The sequence below is a fragment of the Tauraco erythrolophus genome, chromosome 19, assembly GCF_009769465.1.
Source record: "Tauraco erythrolophus isolate bTauEry1 chromosome 19, bTauEry1.pri, whole genome shotgun sequence".
Lineage (NCBI taxonomy): Eukaryota > Metazoa > Chordata > Aves > Musophagiformes > Musophagidae > Tauraco > Tauraco erythrolophus.
In genome coordinates this window covers 6,763,685-6,781,434 of record NC_141483.1, presented here as the reverse complement: position 1 = coordinate 6,781,434, position 17,750 = coordinate 6,763,685, and the positions used below count along the sequence as shown (strand labels likewise).

The 17,750-nt window shown below is 40.7% G+C and overlaps 1 protein-coding gene across 1 annotated transcript; it reads right to left on the bottom strand.

Annotated features, from left to right (window-relative positions):
- Positions 1-1,731: 1,731 nt before the first annotated feature.
- TOP3B (DNA topoisomerase III beta) lies at positions 1,732-16,442 on the bottom strand. Its single transcript, XM_086623357.1, has 18 exons — positions 16,412-16,442; positions 15,869-16,039; positions 14,989-15,120; positions 13,872-13,978; positions 12,413-12,487; positions 11,284-11,480; positions 10,675-10,831; positions 9,476-9,589; positions 8,485-8,575; positions 8,015-8,169; positions 7,672-7,777; positions 6,285-6,431; positions 5,393-5,566; positions 4,469-4,597; positions 4,067-4,216; positions 3,521-3,621; positions 3,078-3,279; positions 1,732-2,213 (listed from the first exon to the last, which is right to left on the bottom strand). The coding sequence occupies exons 2-18, from the start codon at positions 15,936-15,938 to the stop codon at positions 1,732-1,734; spliced, it is 2,589 nt and encodes an 862-aa protein (XP_086479483.1). The 5' UTR covers positions 15,939-16,039; positions 16,412-16,442.
- Positions 16,443-17,750: the final 1,308 nt, after the last annotated feature.

Sequence of the window (17,750 nt, the reverse complement as noted above, 5' to 3'; positions counted from 1 at the left end):
CTCACATTTCATTCCCGTTCTACTGAAGAAGCTAGCAAACACAATATACTTCACACTTTTTTAAATCCTAAGAGCTCCCTGAAAAGAAAGGGGAAGCACAGTTAATGCTTTCAAAACTTGTTTTTGTTGTTTTTTTTTTTTTTTTTTAAACTGGCATGCTTCACAGAGAATCTCAGAACTAAGTTACCTACGAAAGAGGGAGGGCCACTGTTACACTGTTTTAAGCAGGGTTTTAATTCAGTGGTCAAATGCTGTTTTGTGAAGGATCCAAGTGCCCTAAACTCCTGCTGAACCTTGTACAAGTTTAGGATTCATGACGGATTGAAGCACGAGGCACAAAGTTAACTGCATTCAGCAAGAGGCTGCTGAGGTTTTTAGAGATCTCCAAGTCATTAAAGTTAAGGAAATTCTTATACCACCTCTTCCCTTTGTATTCCCACGCTAAACTATAGCAGCCCGTATCCTGCAACATCCCCGCTATGATCACTCCCTACTGGTAGTTCCAAGAACAAAAATTGTTTAAAAAATAGTTTAATGATTGAGAGAGCAACTCTAGATACAGAACAAAATCACTCCTTCAGTATTACTAGCCCTAAAATGGCCACTGATCACTTTCAGACAGATGGCTTTTGTCTGTATTGTATTTAATTTCCCTGCTCCTATCAGAGACCTAATCTCTTTTTACTTCCACATAAAAATAATTACCAGATCAAAAATTTGTATTTTGATCCTCTTCTTAATCCTGAGCACTGCACTGTCTGCCTGCCTTTTGACACCAACTTTCTAGGGAGAACAACTGCTACTTCCCTCTCCCCCAACTGACAAAAGCAAGCTTCTTGGAGCACACTAGTGCCATCTCAGCAGGGACAAGTGTGCAGCCATATCATACGGATGAATTCATTTTTATTCTTTCAACAGCTATGGGAGCCAAATCAATCTCCTCTCAAGTAAATGATACTATTTCAAAGGTAACTTCCTAAATAATAAAAGCTTTCCCCTGAGCTTTTCCCATGGAACATAAACTGAAAGTAGAAGACATTTACTTCATAAGCCATAATTCCTTTCTTTTTTCCAGAAAGAACCGTAGATATCAGACATGCAGTGCTCACCTTAACATTAAGGGACACATCTCCATGAACTTCATCATTTTAAGAGTTTCTTGCTCTCGCTCTCATTTATAATTTCCCTTTTGTATGTCTCCTGGCATATTTCTCTCACGCATCAGAGCAACAGATTTGAAGCAGCACTCTTGCTACTGCAGATGTAACTTAAAACTCTGACAGCTTCTAATCATTTATTATTGTTGAAGATTCAAAGTCAGATGAAACCAATCTCATTCCACATCTAAAGACTACAGCAGCATAACACTGATCTTAATCAGCTCTTATATTCCTGGCATTTGTATTGCTGACAAAGGCCCCAGAAATGATGAAAGAGGGAAATTTCATTTCCTATCAGCCACAGGTAACAGTCTGGGTAGACTTCTTGAGCCTCCCTACTGTTTGTGAGCTCTACTTGGATGAACGGATTCCAGGTAAAAGCTCAAAGGCTTACTCAGTTACTAACTGATCATCCAGAAGAAATTGTTTTGTGATTAAACCAAGGCATACAACAATCTAAGGTGTTTAACTTTTCTAAGAACAGGAAAGCAGTGAAGATCAAAAATACTTTTAAATAAACTTAAAGGGAAACAAATTTTTATAAGAAGTTTATTTTTCTGTTGTGTGGGCATTATACAAAGTAAGCAGCCAGAGCTGCCATTTTGTCCTTGGGTTTCTTTGGATTGAGTCTTCCTCCAGGCCTCCGGCCTTTACCTCTTCCTCGACCTTGCCTTTTTCCTTGTCCCCCACGGTGCATGGGATGCCTCATGGCTGCATGTTTCAGCTCCACCAGATCTTGAAACACAGGATCACAGAATACGCAGCCTGAATGCTGGGTCTCATCACCAGGTAGAGGAGATTTGGCTTTGTTAAAATCTACGTCCACAAGGGCTGCATCGCACAGGTCGCAGGTCTCCGGAGACACTCGGACTTTGTGAGCATTCTCAAAGAAGTGCACAATCACATTGCATTTGTTGCAGGCCATCTTCCACTTGGGACCTGACGTCGAGTCTAGCACCAGAACACCATTCTCACATTCAACACACTGCCCAATTCCAAGCATGCTAAGAGAATGCTGGCACGTGGGGTGGGTGCACTCATTACAGCCCATTCCTGGTGGAAGAAGAGCAACACCATACCACAAAGAACCCTTTATATCACTACCCACACTACCCAGTTTGGAGGAAGTGAGACATAGAGGTCAAAGACAGCTTAGTATGTTACAGGTTTCGTAAATTACTAAAAAATGGAACCACTCCCCTCAAATCACAACTTGCCTTTTCACAGATTCAGAATAATCTCTTGCTCAAAATTTTTTTCTATGATGGCTTTCAGATTGCCAGATACTGCCACTGTACAGTACAGGCAGTTTGGACACATTAATGATGAAAACTCATATTTTCCATTAAACATATGGCTCCTAACTAACTGCTATTTTATACTTGCTCTATACACTGTTAGTACAAGACATTGTACATAATAAAAAGATGCCAAAAACTTCCTGATACTCAGAGCTCCAAAGCACTCTTTAAGTAAGTTTTGGTCTCACAGTTACTGAACTAATTGCAACTTTTACACCTTCTTATAACCTTCAATAGCTTTTGACACACCATCTGTCTCATCAAGATCTGGTCTTCATCTATAGTCCTATCCATACAAAGCATCCTCCAGTTTTGCAAGGTGTCAGAATCTCGGTGTCTTTCACTGCATATCGAGTGTTACAAAGGTCACCTACTGGGCAGCCATGTAAATTAATTTCTTACTTCTTTTATAAAGGAAAAAAAGTATTCTGAAATGAGTTAACTAATAAATTTTGGTCAGCAAGTTTGACGTGAATTTTAGGTATCTGTAGATCTAATTTGAACAGCACTTTCTACTAAGCGACACTGATCAAAGACTACTAGAAAGCACACTGTATAGACTGCACCTGATATACTTCAAGTGAGGTTGATCCCTGCATGTTTACAGAATTCCTACCTTTTTTCATGTCCCTGAAGGGAGGATGGTTGTAACAGTATGGACAGAGTGGGTAGCTCTTTCCTCTGGATCCAGATGACCACAGCACCAGCTCAAAGTCATCTAGAGGGCAACGCAACTCTTTGTAGAGTTTAATGGTACCATTCTGTGGTAGACTGTAGGTGTCATCACAGTGAGAGCAGTGCAGGCGACTTGGTTTGGCCTGGAAACAGAATACAAATCTCCTGAACAACTGCAGTGTCATCAGAGTTCAAACCCTGCAGTAAATCCAACTGGGGCTGCTGTCTGGATTGTTCCCCACAGAAAAACTCCATCGGGCTTTTAGTTTTAGAAACACACTCTTGACAACCACATTTCAAGCCATATTAAATAATGGAAAAGGGGTTCCTACTCAATACCCCCCAGCAAGTGAAATTTAAATTCCAAGCATGAGGTGAACTTACCTGAATATACTTCATGAATCGATGGCATTTACCACAACGGGAAAGAGGTTTACCCGTGGCAGCTAAGGGTGAAAAAGACACTTCCATCAGCTCATCCATACCTGCAAAAGAGATAATCACAATTATGTTAGAATTTTAGTTCTTAAGAGGAAATCTTGCACAAAATCATCTACAGGACCTGTGAAGAAGAAGGAATGAAAATATTTTATTCACAATTTTCTTCCTGCTTTAGGAAGACTTTTTAAATACAGTGTTTTGCAGTGAGCATGCACAAACACACAAGGCTAAGTACTTCAGCTAGTCTGAAGTTTTTGAAAACTCCCCACTACACAGTCACAAAGCAAATGTGATGTACAATTTCAGAGCCATGATTCATCCCATTTCCTTTTGGAGAGCAACTTAATTTGGCTGGAAACTTCCAGTCCTGGAACAAAACTTTTCAGTAAGCCTAAATCTCTGAAAGGAATCTAATTGATAAGTATTTTCTACTAGCATCTTTGCAACAATTCAGTAATTTCAGGGAATTCCACACGTAAAAAGCTTTACCTGCAATAGAATCCACAAAATAGTGAAATTTCCTTTTGAAAATGTCAAGGGTGTGCTCCAGGACCTGATGATAATTCGCTTTACCCAGAGCTATTAAGTTGAGTTGCTTCTCTACAGCGCTGCGGATCGTAGGAAGAACCAATTCTGCATCTAACAGAAAACCAGAGACAACAGCAACAGAGAAACAGCAATGAAAGATCAAAAAATGCGGGTAGGAAACTGTCTATACATAAACTGCTATCAAAATAAACAAGTTTTAATTATTATAGTCTTTGGAATCAGTAAAACTTTCCTAGATGCATTATTTCAGACAGAAATGCTACTTATACAGCGACAACAGCCCATGACATACTGAAGGGAAAAGAAGGTAAGAGGATGGAAAGGGAAAAGCATTTAACTGACCTATTTTGTAATAACCATGAACCAGAACGATGCCAAGGTTTGTAGGCTTTAGTCTCCGACCACTCTCCACTGTGACATAGTTTCGCTGGCAAATGTTGTTAATGTGAACCGGAATACTTGCATCAGTTCCTGCCACACAGAGGAAAACAATATATCCATCCCGAACAAAACAAAGTTCTCACCAAATTACTCATTTCTGACTTCTCTGGTTTTATGTCAAATTATAGTGCTCCTGAGACTGCTTAAAATTCAGACACCTGTTTACTGTTACCCAACTTCCAGCGGATAACTTCCCTCTCTAGTAACTCTTCAGCCCTTTGCAGTTCTGAGAAGCCTGAAACACATGTTTTAACCTTAATTCTTTCATGTTTCCAAGGAACGACTATTGGGAAGACACCTATTCTCACAATCACTTATTTTGGAAAAACACAGCGAAGCAAGAGACTGTGTTTTGCCTGGACAAATTTAAGAAAATGCACCGAAGGAAACAAGTCAGATTAAAAAAGAAAAGTAGTATTGTGGTAAATTGAGTAATAGGATATAGAAGGACTACTGGAGCCAGCAAAGCTGAAGCAAGCTGTACAGGAAATAATTCCCAAGAATGGGGAGATGCAATCTTCCACACATCATCGGCTCTTTCTGACAGAGAAGTAACAAAGATGTGTTATGAAAGGATACTGCTTTGGCCACAAACTAGGCCCAAGGATAAGAAAGGGAAAGGAATGTGTAGGAAGAGACAATCTAGCGTCTGCTAAGAGGAGCTACAGGCATTGTGGTTTGAAGGGGAAAAAAGAGACCATTACTGGACCTATTCAAATGAATACTGAGAGGTCATTACTGGTAGGGATAGTTCAGAGCAGCAATTCAGACTCTGCACTCTTGGTGGATGTATTACAGGACAATGTAAGTTAAGCAAGTTCCTACCAATGCCATGCTTTTCCATCAGAGTGATAAGTTCTGCTTCTGTCAGGTAATCAGGAGGACTGGTTTGTTTTTCCAGCAATTTTATTTCACCAATTGGAAAAAGATCTCCTTTCTCACAGTGGGGAAGGCTCTCTTCTAATGGGATGCAGTGCCACGGCATAATTTCTGTGAACCCTGGAGGTAAAGAAAGAAAGAAACAAAAATCATGACATCTTATCTTCACAGCTTTCAAAAGGCCAAGGTATACGTTTCTAATTTTAACATGGGCTGCAATATACAGATCAAAGCTAAGAGGCTGTCTGCCATGCCAGGCAGAAAATATCTGAGGCTAAGAATACCGAGGAAATACGGTATCACGAGATGGTATCTCCCACTACACTGCATCAGATCTACCTTGTGCATGACTTGAGCCAGGCTGATACATCAAAAAAGTAAACACTTTCCTTGAATGAAAGCACAGTGCCAGAAGGGATGGGAAGAGTTTCTTAAAAGGAAATGCAAATAGTAAATCATATTAATATAGTAGGGACTATTGGGCTGGCTTACCATAAAAATCTCAGTGGTAGTGCTACATTCTTTTTACAGAGGCCCCAGAAAAAAAATCTGCCTTTGTGTAATTTAACCCTCAAAAGGCATTTGCTTTCTGTAAAAAGATTGGCCTTCACACTGGCAAATGTGGCATTAAATCTTTGAGACTACTACATGAAAAATAAGACTTTTTCTATTGAAGTATGGAAATTAAGACAAGTACTTGGTCTCTGGTCTTGATAGCTCAAAAAATGCCTTCAAAACTGTACTTGTCCCCAGAACTTCACTTTTATATCCATTCAATGAATTAATGGGGAAAAAAAAATAATCTGTATCTAACCACTTACTCCCTGATTTGTCTTACCTGGTGAAGTTACCACTTTTCCAATACAGGTAAAACGTTCAGGGCCGATACTGAAAGAAATGGTGGTCTGTAGGTACTTGCAATCAGCGCTGACAGTGGCAATGAAATGCCTAGTTATATACTCATATAGTCGCCATCCATCTCCACCTGAGGATAAACAACATCTTACCCAAAAAACTCAAGTCCTGCAGCTCTATGTAAAATCTGCACTAAAAAAAAAGTGCCAGATGTCCACAGGTATCACAGGAAAAACTGCTATGTAAAAGAAAATAACATTCAAAAGTCCACCCAGTTTCCGCTTTAAAATTTCCTGCCTATAGAATCATCACGTCATACAGGCATGGGAGTGTGCAGGTGCTCTTGGAGAAGGTCTGCCAATTTAGCCAGCCTATCTCCTAATTTTGCAATGTGTTTGAATGAGAGAATAAAGTAGAAAAGACTCTTCTCTATTGCTTAAAATAAAAAAAAGAAAAAGACATATGAACAAAAATAAAACTATCTACTTAGTGCCACTGGAGATCACACCCCAATCTAAACTCTAAAATGGGATTCTACTGGCAACTGCCACAGTGGGCAGCTAGAAGTCCTGTCAAGAGATCACTCTAAAATACAACTTATTAACACTAATAGAGGTTAAATTTCAAAGTAAAGTTTCTTTATTCACAATCTACCGACAGGAAATCGAATAGTCGAAAGGTTACACTGCTATGAACAGCTTCTAATTCTTAGTCCTGTGCTTTGCATATTTCGTTTTGCTGTGTATATAAAGAAAAAAAAATAATCTTACATGGTCACTCAGTATCCTATGCAATTACTCAAAATTTTAAAGAATTTGGTTTTCTACCAGAGGTTATTTCACTGATTCACAAAAATCAGAAGTTATCCATTTTCTACAACAATCTTAGCTATTGCTAATAAACAATACATTCGCTACAATTTCTTACAACCTTAAAATCCCTTTTTGAGGAATCAGTGTACAGAAAGTCAAATGTTACATTTTCATATAAAACCTACAAACCAGAGAGACTAAATCAAAATGCAGTTGAAGTCTGACTTTCAAGCACAAAAATATAATAAAATATCAATACTTGAAGCCACTATCCTGGGGCAAATTTCTCCTAGAGAAATTAGGCATTAGAGTCCTTAAGTTGGCTATTCCTTTTTCTTAGCAATACTATGGTCCCTCAGACCAATTTCTGAATAGCAGACCAGCTCTGAACGTCACTATCACCAGAAGTTTAAGTTAGATAAAGCCTGCTCTTTTCACCTCCTGCCATTCAAAAAATTGTATTTTCTGTAAAAACTCTGGGGTTTTCAGACTGGCTCCTATACCTCAAGGAACTAATTTCCTCACATCGTGTTCCAACACTATTGAATTTGCCCATACCTAATTCTGCTTCTGTTGCAGCCCTCATTGGGGTGATGGGAGGATGGTCTCCTGCATCATGGCCTTTCCTTGGACGATTAATGCCTTCTGATAGCAATGCTTTCACCTGGGTGAAGGAAGAGAGAGAAAAACAGGCTGGCTGAAGTGGATAACAGGTCTCTCTTAGCAGGTTAAGAAACTTTTCAGATCAAATCCATAGCAATATAATATCTATAAATAAAATAAATTAGATAGGTATTTTTTCTAAAAACCTATAGGTCATAGTATACCAAGAAAGATAGCTTCTAAAAACAGATTAGAGAATGATCTGTGAGACAGTACAGGTATTGCTTAATGTACTCACAGTTTCTGCCCAATAAGGATTATTGGCTTGTTGTCTCAAACATCCTTTCAAGTCAAAATTCTCTGGATAATGAGTAGTTTCTGTTCGAGGGTAGCTAATATAACCCTGAGTATAAAGACGCTCTGCTATCTGCATGGCATGTTGTGGACCCATTCCTAAGATGGGATAGGAGAAAATAAAAATCATCTACAGATCATTGTGATTATGATTTGTTTGCTGCATCTGAAAGTATAATTTATCAAAGCATTTAAATAAATCATGGCTTGTGCTTTGCATAGGACTTTTGTCACCTTGATCTTACTCAACATGTCACTTTTGACAAGCTTTCTAAACTTGATCCTACCCCCAAAATGATGTATTATGGCAGAACAGGGTATCAAACTATACGTGATACATCCTCGATTATTTAGTCCGAGAAGCTAAAATATTTTGCTTTAAAACAGTGTGAAAATCTAAACTTTTACACATACCTAAAGCAGCACTGGCCACTCGTAGCATTTCTACCGTGTTCAGAGCCAGTGGTCTCTGCTTCACCTTCTCTTTTTTACTCACAGATTCTACCTAGAAAACAGCATTTTCCCAGTAAAAGTTTTGAAGTTTGGTAACTGGTGAACATATAACTTCCATCATGCCTATAAACACGTGCCATACCTAACATTAACTATTCTTGTCAAACTTGTTTTGTTTTCTTAAAACAGTAACCACCAATATATTTTTACTTTAAGAAATCTGACTGCAGATAATTTTACCAAATTCTAAAGTTATAGTCCTAAGGTCCCTTTGTGCTACAGAAGAGATCAGGCCTGTAACTGGGGACGCAGCAAGGTACCTTATTGCCATCTTTCCTTCCCGTTTACCTCAGCAGCACATAGTTTCGGTGTTACAAGGATCTAGTGTTTATTCCAAGTAACGGTTCTAACTATAAGGATCCAGATTTTTAAAAGTTTCATGCAGTCTTTGAACCTGGATGGCTATAAGCACTTAAATCCAAACATAATGTCAAACAAGTATTGAACAGAGCAGAATTAGAAGTTAATTGGCTATAAAGACTGTACCATACACATGATTAAAAATTTAACTGTGGGAATATTGCCACATAAGTAATTAAATTCTGATTTATACAATGTCTCATGGGAAATAAGAGGTCTGCTTGGAGAGATCTGAACAGTATTTCTTAGCAGGTTTAGTAACGAAAACTTCCTATCATGAGCTACGATCATCACCGAAGTCAATTTTAAGAAGGGGCTTCTGCTGAGATGACCACACTAGCATAATATGAACTGCAATAAAATAATCTCTTGCCCTTTATTCTCATTTACACAAAGTTGAATGGAATAAAAAACAAGATATAGATATTCTACACCCCTCTTGAATTAAAAAAAAAAAAGCGCAAATGAAATATTAAACAGTATTTCCTTTATATGAAATACGACTCTACTGACACTTAGTAAACATTCCTACCTTTGCTTCTTTTGCCATCTTTGTTATATTCAGGAACATTTGAGCAACCTCACGATCAAACACCCTCACCCTATCCCAATCCAAAGTGAGAGAACTTTCTTTTTCAGGATTCACCTAATGGAAAAAAAAAAATCCCACCAAATCTACAAATCTATTACCAGAAGTGTGAGAATGCACATTTCCACCAATAATCCAGTGAACAAATCTAATAATACCTGTACTAGGACACGAGTGCTTCAAACATGCAGTTGTACTCTTTCCCACAGGGGCTTTTAAGAAAGATGGAGTACTTTGAATTCTGGGGTCAGAGGAATGACTGGAACTATTTCTGCAGTTAACTGAAACGCTATTCTTGGTTTTAGTGCTGGGAACATTAAAGGCTGAAGTGGCCAGAAATTCAAAGTTTATCATTTTGATTTAGCAAAATAAATCATTTGCACTGAACTGTAACTAGGTCATGTTTTAAGTCCCATGCACAAAAATAAATATGAAGTGACCAACATAATAGAGCACAAAACTCTCTGAAAACAGGCACCAAATATTTCCTAGCATGACATGAGACACTTCAGAAGAGAGATGACAGTAGACACCAGATTCCATCTTTTTTTAATTTTAAAAACTAAAAATGGCAACTTTTTACCATCTATCCCTTACTTGCTTAAAAATCCTTGTGATCACAAGCAGTAAAACCTTGTTGGTTTGCTCTCATAGCTTGGACAGCAGCAAGGCTATAAAACTGCTCTAAGCTGCCAAAGTATTCAGAGGACTCAATTGCCAATTAACACAATGAGCATTTTATTTGCTTTAAAATTCCAATACACAGCAATGCCAATGTTTGTTGGCAGCCTAATTAATTCCTGGATTCAAATTAACAACACAGTCAGTCCAAGGACCCCAGGGAACAAAAGAAAAGCATTTTAAGTAGTCGTTTTGACTGAGCCTAAGCTTAGATGGTTAGCACTGAAGAATTCTTATAAACAGCAGACAATAACCACTTTAATACAAAACTGACATCCTGGAATCTGTTCTCGAGAGTGGTGACACACATGTGAACTGAATAACAACACACGAGTAAACTGTAGGCATTGTGAATTCTTGTCAGCAGCTACAAATTTGTGAATGAACAAAACGAAAATATAAATGCATTTCTTTGGTAAAATACATGTTGCTTATATAAAAGCAAGTATTGTAAAACTTACTTTAGCTTGCAATACCCAGTAAGTCTCAGGCTTAAATGACTGGATTTTGTCATGCCTTTCAACACAAAATCCAAGTGTTGGGGTCTGACATGGCCCAAAGGAGATAAGGGAGCTGTCTAAATTCCCATATTTCCCCTGAAAATACTTAGTCTGAAACCTAAGAGAGAGGGGGAAAAAAAAAAAAAGGAACAAGAACATTAACATCCTATTAACATCCTCATTTCCACAAAAAGCAAAAGTTGTCATTAAGTTATACACACAAATATTAAGTAATCTACTAAATCATTCAGGCATTAGGAAAAAAGCATTCTGAGAAATTAACATTTCTTACAGCTCATTAAGTCATAATTACTTTGTCTCACTGAATCTTGTTTATTCTGAAAGAAATGTGGGAGAACATCATAAAAGAAGATCACACCATAGCTGCTGATAGTGCTTTACCTAGCTCAAAGCCGTAACACAATATTTTATTTATTTTTATTTGTCTGTGCATAAAATTGTTCGGTTTGGTGCTAAGCAGAATTAGCCACTAGAGTTCCAAGACATATTTTGTGGACAGAGCAGTATTCCTGAACCTTTCATAAAACTGTCTGTAATCTATGCTGTCACCTTGTAAACGCACAGCCAATTCTAAGATCCAGCTCCTGGCGGGCATCCACTGAAAGAGCTTCATTGCGATTGGGTTCTCCCAAGTGATTCATGGCATTGCAGATGTCTGTGTCAGTAATAGAACTGAATTTAGCTCTATAAATCGTCCTTTCGGTGCTACGAGGTTTGTTCATAACAGGAAGAACAGCATCAAGAACCTAATGAAGATCAGAAACATATTTTAAGAGCGTTTGAAAGGTAAGGGCTTCTCTCTCTAAAGAAAAAAACCCACTCTGCACAAAATATTTGCTGATATGTAACTACTTTCTTAATTCAGTAAGGTGTCATGCCAATACACTAAGTGATAAGCAAGACTAGTATTTGTCTAGCCACTCAGAAGTGTATTAAGAATTAGTAAAACTGAAAGATTTATTTATTAAACAGCAACTGCTGGAAATGAAGCACTATTTTTAGCTAAATGCAAAGAGATTCACCAGTGCAGCTGCAGCACCTTTTGGTGAATATGTACTAGTTTCTATCTGGATTTATTCTACATATTGCCAGGGCCCAATTACAATACAGTGATATTTAAAGAACTTAAACCAATTAACTTGATAAAATGTACTTCATTAAACAAAAAAAAACACTCTTCATGTAGACTTCCAGGAACAGGATGTTAAAAAAAAAAAAATAATATTTGCACACCAAAGTTTTAGTTCGGTACCCTTTGTGTGGAGAGCCCACACTCCTGGGGTAAGCCTATACTTAAAAGCAGCCTCTATGCTTAAAAGTGTCTAATTGCTTAACGAACAAAAGATAATAGAGATCAAGTTTTAGAAGGTCAGCAAAATAACTACTCCAGCTGTGAAATACAGACCAATTCTTAAAGCACTGGAATATTCAAACATTTAAGAGACCTTATTGTTCCTCTCAGATGAGCAACAGCTATGAAATTGATTTATATTCTTTAACTGACGTCTTAAGAGTTCAAAAGCACATGAGTTTTTCCACTAAGGCCTCTCATGCCTTTAAAACGTCCTTCAACTTAGTTTTGATTTTACTGTATATCCATAAAACAATAAGCTGATAGTATTGTACATCACAGACAAATATATTATGGTATTGTAAGTCTTAAAAATTCAAATCTTACTTCAAAACAGATGTTCTCTCCTTCCTTATCACAATCCAACCACAAGACAATACAATCACAGCCTCTTCCCTCCACCTGTGAGAAAAATTAGCACAGCCCTTCAGCAATTCACTAGCTGTATACTTTTTGTTTCTATTTTAAAGTACTAGAGATAATTTATTTAGTGCCAAAACAATTGGAAGAATATAGCAGAAGTGACAAGAAGTCTGCAGGTACTTATGTAGTGGTTGAAGTGAGAAGCAAGCTGTGCTTTATGGAACCAGAAGTCTGCCTAACAGATGCTTTTCTGCAGGACCTGAGAAAAAAAAAATCAGCATAGCTCTATAGCAGAGGAAGTCTCCTGAAACTGCCACAGTCTGTGCATGCAGCCTTGGGCACAGTCCCTTCCCTGTTCTGTGCCTTAATTTCCACATCATTTAAAAATAAAAAACAAACAAAACAAGAAACACTTTCCTAGTTCATAAACATACCACAAAGTCTAAATTAATCTGACAGAAATCAGTTTTACAGCACATACGCTTGCCTTTCAGAAAGTATTTTGCGAAAGCAATCAAACTACCATTTTCCTCTCAGAGGAGTGAAAAATAACCAATATAGACTTATTTTAAAGAAGGCATTTACAAACTATGCCTTGCACTTGTGTTAGAAGCAAAACATGCATCCAACACTCCAATTTTGAGAAGCAGGATATCAACAGTCAAAAACCCTCAAGGCAACAGCAAAAGAGAATTCAACAAGGCAAAGATTTCAGACAGTGTAAGAACCAGTAAAACAGATCTAACCTTGACAAAAAGCTGCTTCCTGCGGGGAAGAAAATCCTTATTTAGGAATGTACTCATTTCTTTTCAACCCTGCAAGAACTTCGGCATGTTATAGAGCATATTGCCAAACACTGCCCACTTTTGGGAACAGGTGAATAGACCGACTAAATCAAACACTCAGCAACCTGCAGCGTAAGAAACAGCCCATCCAGATGGCCTGTCTGCCTTAGCAGGGGGAAGACACAAGGCAACAAACGTTTTGAAGAACATGGAACGCTCTGGCATTACCCTCCAACGGAAAACTAGCCATGCTGCAGACGGACTCCATTTCTGATACTAGAGTGAAGATAACTGACCCACTCTTAAGAACTGGGAGAGGATTATTCTTCTGGTTCTTAAACAAAGCTAGCTAACCTGTAAGAAACTTTTTTTGTTTCAAAAGCAAGGCTAATTCATAGCAAAATGCTACACTGCTCTTTCAAATTTATTAATAACTTTTATTGCTTTCCAGAACCACACAATAATTTCACTTATTTTTCTTGGCAGGATAAAAATAGGTCTCATTGCTTCCACCAAAAGAAGAAAAATAGGAACAATGAATCCTTGAAGATCGAATATGCTCCAGATCAAATAAAGAAAAAGAATGCCAAAGTAAAAAAAAAAAAAAAATTTCAAATAAATCTTGTAAGACAGAATACCTGTAAAAACTTCACCATGGTCAGTTTGGGATTAGCTTCTTTCTTTTCTGTGGGAGCTTTGCTAAAAAGTTCTGCTGGATCCACTTTGTCCCAGCTGTTATATTTTCCTGAAAAGTGGAAGTACATTAAGTAGCGCTCTAAATACACATTAAAGAAGCCCAACCAACCAACAGGAAACGTCACTTTGGAAAACACTTGACTTTCAAGATTTGTCTCAGAAAGCTTTCTACCCTAACTCATCTTGCTTTATTGTATATCAAGGGACCCCTTAGTATTATGTGAATTGGAGCTATCGTTTTGAAACATATGAAGGAAAAAAAAAATACTACACACCTTTCAGAAATTTTAACGTGAGCTATTGAAACACTTTCTGTTTGTACAACGATTGATCAGGCGAACGGGAGGGAGCTCTTTCTCTTTGTTTTCATAGTGTACATATAATGTACACGCTACAGTCTGCTTTACTGTTCATTAACTATGGCCCCGTTACGCCATGCAGCATCCTGTGTCACCTTCTCATATCGACGCGTTCGTTCGCTTCCATTTTTCTGAAGTAACTGTTAGTAACCTTGCTTAGCAATTACATTAAACTGCGCCTCTGCAAAGCACCGTGTAAATAACTCATATTTACTCCTCATAAAACTCGTGAGGTCGTTATTTTTAGAGGAAATCAGTAGCCACATGACTAGTCCCACACTTCAAAGCAAGTCAGTGACAGGATTCCTTGCACACGATCCTTACCACACCTTTATTTTGCAGTAATATGCTACAACGCTTTAGAGACTATCCCTTCGGACTCTGCATTCCTTAATCGCCTTTCATTCAAAGTTACAAAACACATTTACAGGCTAGCAAATTAAGCCTCCTCTCCCCTCATTTTCCAAAGGCATAGTTCAGGCCCGGAAAACATAAGTGGCAAATGCCCAAGCTCATGCAAGAGATCAGTCAGAGTACCAGAAACAGAAGTCAGGAACTGCTAACCACAAATAATATTTTAATCCTCCTTTCCTCTCTAGTTCTAACACTCTTCCTGAATTAGCTCCATGAGCATTTTCCTATTAGGAGTCCTTAATGATTTTACAACCTGTATCAGTTCAACCATTTTTTGAACAAATACCTATGAAATCCAAAGTCATGACGTGACCGCACACAGATGTCATCTTGAAATGGGCACTCTGTCCTATGAACGATCCAGTGTACTCATGCACAGAGCACGCACCATTCAGTCCCTTGCGAGAGGACATGTTTCCTGTGAAAATCAGATCACAAATATCACGAGGATAAGAAAAAACTGAAATATGTTATTTGGCGTGAAATGACTTCCTCCTTTTCTTGTATCTTACAGGTAGGGTCTTCCTGATCACAAAGTTCTACTAATTAATCAAATTTTTATTTAATTATCACTTTAGACCTTTTTTTAAGCATATTTCATTTTCAGTTGAAACGATCCATTCTCTCTTCCATTCTTTCCCACCCATCAGGAATTCCTTATGAAAATACAGCTAGTGTTCCAGATCAGCCTAGTTATAATCAAAGCATTGTTTTCCACGTGATTCATGAAATATTACTACAGCTTCAAAAAATCTCTGAACAGTGACTTACTACCTGATTAGCACTTTCTAGAAACCACATGCAGTAACACATGCTCCAGCTACGTAAAATATCAAAACCAGATTCCTTTATTGTTGCACTGAATAGGCATCAGCACATAAAAACAAACAGAATGTGAAGCGCCACCAGTTATTTTACGAACTGCAACTTGTCCTAAGCCATCGTTCCTGGGTGGCAGCTGCCTCAAGGCAGCCAAGCAACCGACCAGAGCGTTCCCCAATCTCACTGCATCTACAGCAAAATCTGGTGACCTTCGCACCACGCGGTGTGCCTCTGTGCAAGTACCGTGCATCTCCTCAGCCGGGCTGCGCGCCCCAGAGCGCTCCGACTCTGCCACTGGCAGAATAACAAGCGGCAGGACTGAACCGACCGGCTTTCTTTCCTACCCCTGGAGAGGATCTTGGCGATGGACTGAGCCAGAGAAGGCTTCTCCGCGACCATGAGCACAGTCCTCATTTTCGGCCGAGGAGACACAAGGTGCCACAGGGCTTATCGGTCCGGTCCGGGGGTGCTGGAGACCGCGGCGCGCGGCTCAGGAGCGAAAGCCCGTGCTCAGCCTGGAGAGCGAGAGCACAGACAGGTTTGCCACAAACACGCTTCCAGCGAAAGACAACTACGACGACCGGACAGACAGCGACAGATTCCGCAGCTCCTGGCGGCCGGCGCGCCCCGCAGCTCGCACCCCCCCGCCGCCGCACCAGACCTTCGCGGAGAAGCCCAGCGCGGCAGAGAGGCGGCCCGCTGCCGCGCGGCCGGAGAACCGCGTCGATCGGAGGTTCAACCGGCAGCCGGTGCCTTCCGGCAGGGAGAGGCCGAGCGGAGCCGCGCCGCCGCCCGCCCCGGCGCTCCCGGAGGGGTGAGGGAGCCGCCCGGCGCGCGGAGGGGCAGCGAGAAGCGCCCCCAGCCACGGCCTCGGCCCCGCGCCGCACCTCAGCGGGCGGCCATGGCCTCCGCTTGCACTGCCGGGTCACGGAGCCGGAAGGCGCGGGCAGCACCGTCCGGTTGGAGCGGCGCGGGCGGCCGCGGCACCTCCCGACCCCCCCGCGGGCCGCCCGGCCCCGCCCCGCGCCGGCAGCCGCCTGCGCCAGCGCCCCCTGGCGGCGCGGGGGAGCGGCGGGACGGGAGGGGCTGCGGGCGGCGCGCGCGTTCCCCGCAGGCTCTTCCTCGTGCGCGCCGGGCTTATTCCCGGGACTTAAACAAAGCCACAGCTCGCACTAGGAATGGCTGTTAGGTACGTAAGCGAACGTAGGGACATCGGAAAAACGGTCTGCCGCCGTCTCCTCCCGGAAGCCCGTGCGCAGAGCCCCAGGCCCGGTTTGCCCTCACGGCCCCGCACCCGGCCCGCTGCGCTCGCGTTTCTGCCAAGCTTGAGCGTTGTCGAAGGTGCACACGGAACGGGTGTCATCAAACGTCCCTAAGAAAGTCCACGCACGCAAATTTTACCTGCGTTGTTCAAGCAACTTAAATTGAACCAGTGCACCTGTGCATGGTCCGTTGTTCGGTTTCCGGTTTCTATGGGCTGAAAACATCATAAATAGTCTCTGCCACTAACAGCATCTCCTTCAACGCAAAGAAATTTATCCTAGGAGTGTTAGGAACACCTCATTCCCTTGATTTCCTTCCAATGAGATAACAGAAATAACATCAATGTTTTGAACGATCTTGAATTTCTATGAAATTCTTGAAAAATGCATTTTTTGCACATTAAATTTTAGTTGAGTGTTGATTTCCCACCTGGAAAGAAAAAGAAGGGAAAGGAGAGCGAGAAGGGAAGGCACAGGCTGAAGCACACCATGCCTTCACCCCACATTTCCCCTGGGAGGAGGTGAAGGCTGCCCCAGCCAGGTCTTGCCCCCAGGGCCGCAGCTCCTTTCCCTGGGCGTGGAGGGGCAGCGGAGGCCCTTTGCCCTGGCTGCCACCGCCCGAGGACGCTGGGCCCTGCTAAGGAGCTTTTGTCAGTGGATTGGGGCAGTTTCCAAACTCTTCTGCAGCCATCCGCTCCTCCACACACCCTGAAACGTTTCTGTCAAGGAAAGCACTGAAGAGGGAAGCCCCAAGTTGATGAGTTTTACAAGCCCTTCATGGAGGAGCTGAGCTCTCTATTTTTACCCCAGCGGTGCGCATCGATCGTTGCCAATGTTCATGGCACTCCTTTTCCAGGAGCTTCTCAGTACCATAGAAACCCAAAGAGAAGAGATTGGAAACCAGATGGAATCAGCTGTAGATCAACATCATGCTATCTGGAATAAAAAGCAACTAATTCATCTT